Here is a 1772-nt window from a genome sequence, read left to right as displayed (position 1 = left end):
AAGACAAAAAAATTGTCTAATTTATCGCAAACAACATGTTAAGGCTATAAAGTAAGATTTACATTTTATATTACTTGTAAGTTATAACAAAACTCATTCTATGTAATACAGATGGTGTGTAGTAATCATTGAAAAATAAGTTGTTGAGTAAGTACCTAGTTTTTGCTGGGTATTTATGTAAATATAACATATTCGTATGTTTGTAATATTTTTTAGCACTTTTCCTATCCATTTTCATTTTGAGTTTTCCCTTGCACTTGCTCTTGAAAATTTGTTATTTATGAATTTGCAAAAAAAAAATAAATGCAAAAAAAAAACAAACAAAAACTAATATAATTTTCTTTAATTACATTTTAGTGGTTTTCTTTTAACGAAAGTGTTTGGGTTTTCAAATAATTTACGCGATTTTCTTTTTTAACAATTAAATACTTTAAATTATCCAAATCAATTTAGTTACTAATTAAATTCCTTACAATATGGGCAAAAATAAAGGAGGAGGCGGTGGTGGTGGAGGAGGTTCCGGTGGCGGAGGAGGTGGTGGTGGTAATGTAAGCAATATTTGTGTTTTACAGTAGACAAATAACAAAAAAAAAACAAAAATGTGTCATTTAGTAAGTGTTATCAGAATATTATATAATTAATTGTCAGATTTAATTTAAAATTGCATAAAAGGGCTTTTAATGTGGCAAAAGTATGGCGAAAGTAATGTGCAACTAATAAAAGTAGATTTAATTGCTTAAATTTAATGCTTTAATGTAATAATTTTTAATTTTTTAATTAATATTTTTTAATAAAAAATATTATTTTATTATTCCATTAACTGCACTTAATAGTTTTATAATGTAGCGCAATAATCCGTAGGGCAGAATTAAAATTTTTGGTACTTTTTAAGACTATAATGGTTTAGAAAATTCCAACGAAATAATGTTACACAGTCTTAAATGCTAGGCGGAATGGTCACTTTACACACAACTTCCATTCTCCAAATGACACAAAATGTTATATAGATATAAATATATATGTATATAAAAATCAATCTATGTTTGTTTCTTTGTATGTACCTTATAGGAGGCTGAACCACTGAAGCGATCTTCTTGAAATATCTCAAAGAAACAATAGGCTACTTTATATTTTTAAATTGAAAGTGGGAGAGGTGCCACACTCACTTCCTTAAAAGTCGACTACTACGGTATATGGTACAACTAAAGACCTCAAAATGGACAATCTTGACATCCATATGAATATGGAGTGAAAAATACACCCCATATTCATATGAATTAAATACAAACAATCCTAATATATTTGAGAATTCTCAAATTTTTGTCATTCATAGCTCTTTCAGCTATATCGGTCAACAACAGCCGGATTTAGAGAGGTTCAAAGTTGGACATTTTGGTCATACAGGGTTTTATTCAAATAGGTGTAACTTTTTACCTATAGGTCCTAGTAAAAATTGTCCAAAAAAGTTCAGATAGCTATCTCTTTATTCTTTCCAAATTGGAAGACATCGATTTTTAAAGTTGGGTCACTTGACACGAAATTTCCCATATTAAACCGAAAAATACAATTAGTTTACTATCGCGCCTGTAAAATATTGGTGAACGAACCTTACAGACAATATAGAAAATAATAAAACTAATTGTGGTCCTGAGTTCAGAAACTCAGTGTAAAAGTGCTGGCTCCTGAAAAGTTTACTTGAAATTTTGTATTTGAAATTAACGGTCACATTATTCAAATGCAGCTGTAAAACGTAACGCGATACAGAACTCAAC

At 28.9% G+C, this 1772-nt stretch overlaps 1 protein-coding gene across 2 annotated transcripts in view; it reads left to right on the top strand.

Annotated features, from left to right (window-relative positions):
* Positions 1 to 341: 341 nt before the first annotated feature.
* Positions 342 to 1772, top strand: part of LOC124419846 (putative glycine-rich cell wall structural protein 1) — a 7054-nt gene continuing 5623 nt past the window's right edge. The window contains exon 1 of one of the 2 annotated variants that reach the window (XM_046950651.1): positions 342 to 548. In XM_046950651.1, the coding sequence (XP_046806607.1) occupies positions 477 to 548 (72 nt within the window). In that variant the 5' untranslated portion in view covers positions 342 to 476. Of the gene's footprint in view, positions 612 to 1772 lie in introns of both variants that reach the window. The other variant, XR_006940844.1, reaches the window with a different exon arrangement.

This window comes from Lucilia cuprina, chromosome 4 (assembly GCF_022045245.1).
Source record: "Lucilia cuprina isolate Lc7/37 chromosome 4, ASM2204524v1, whole genome shotgun sequence".
In the NCBI taxonomy this organism is placed as follows: domain Eukaryota; kingdom Metazoa; phylum Arthropoda; class Insecta; order Diptera; family Calliphoridae; genus Lucilia; species Lucilia cuprina.
The sequence above is the reverse complement of the archived record's forward strand: the minus strand, read 5'-3'. Positions and strand labels throughout refer to the sequence as shown.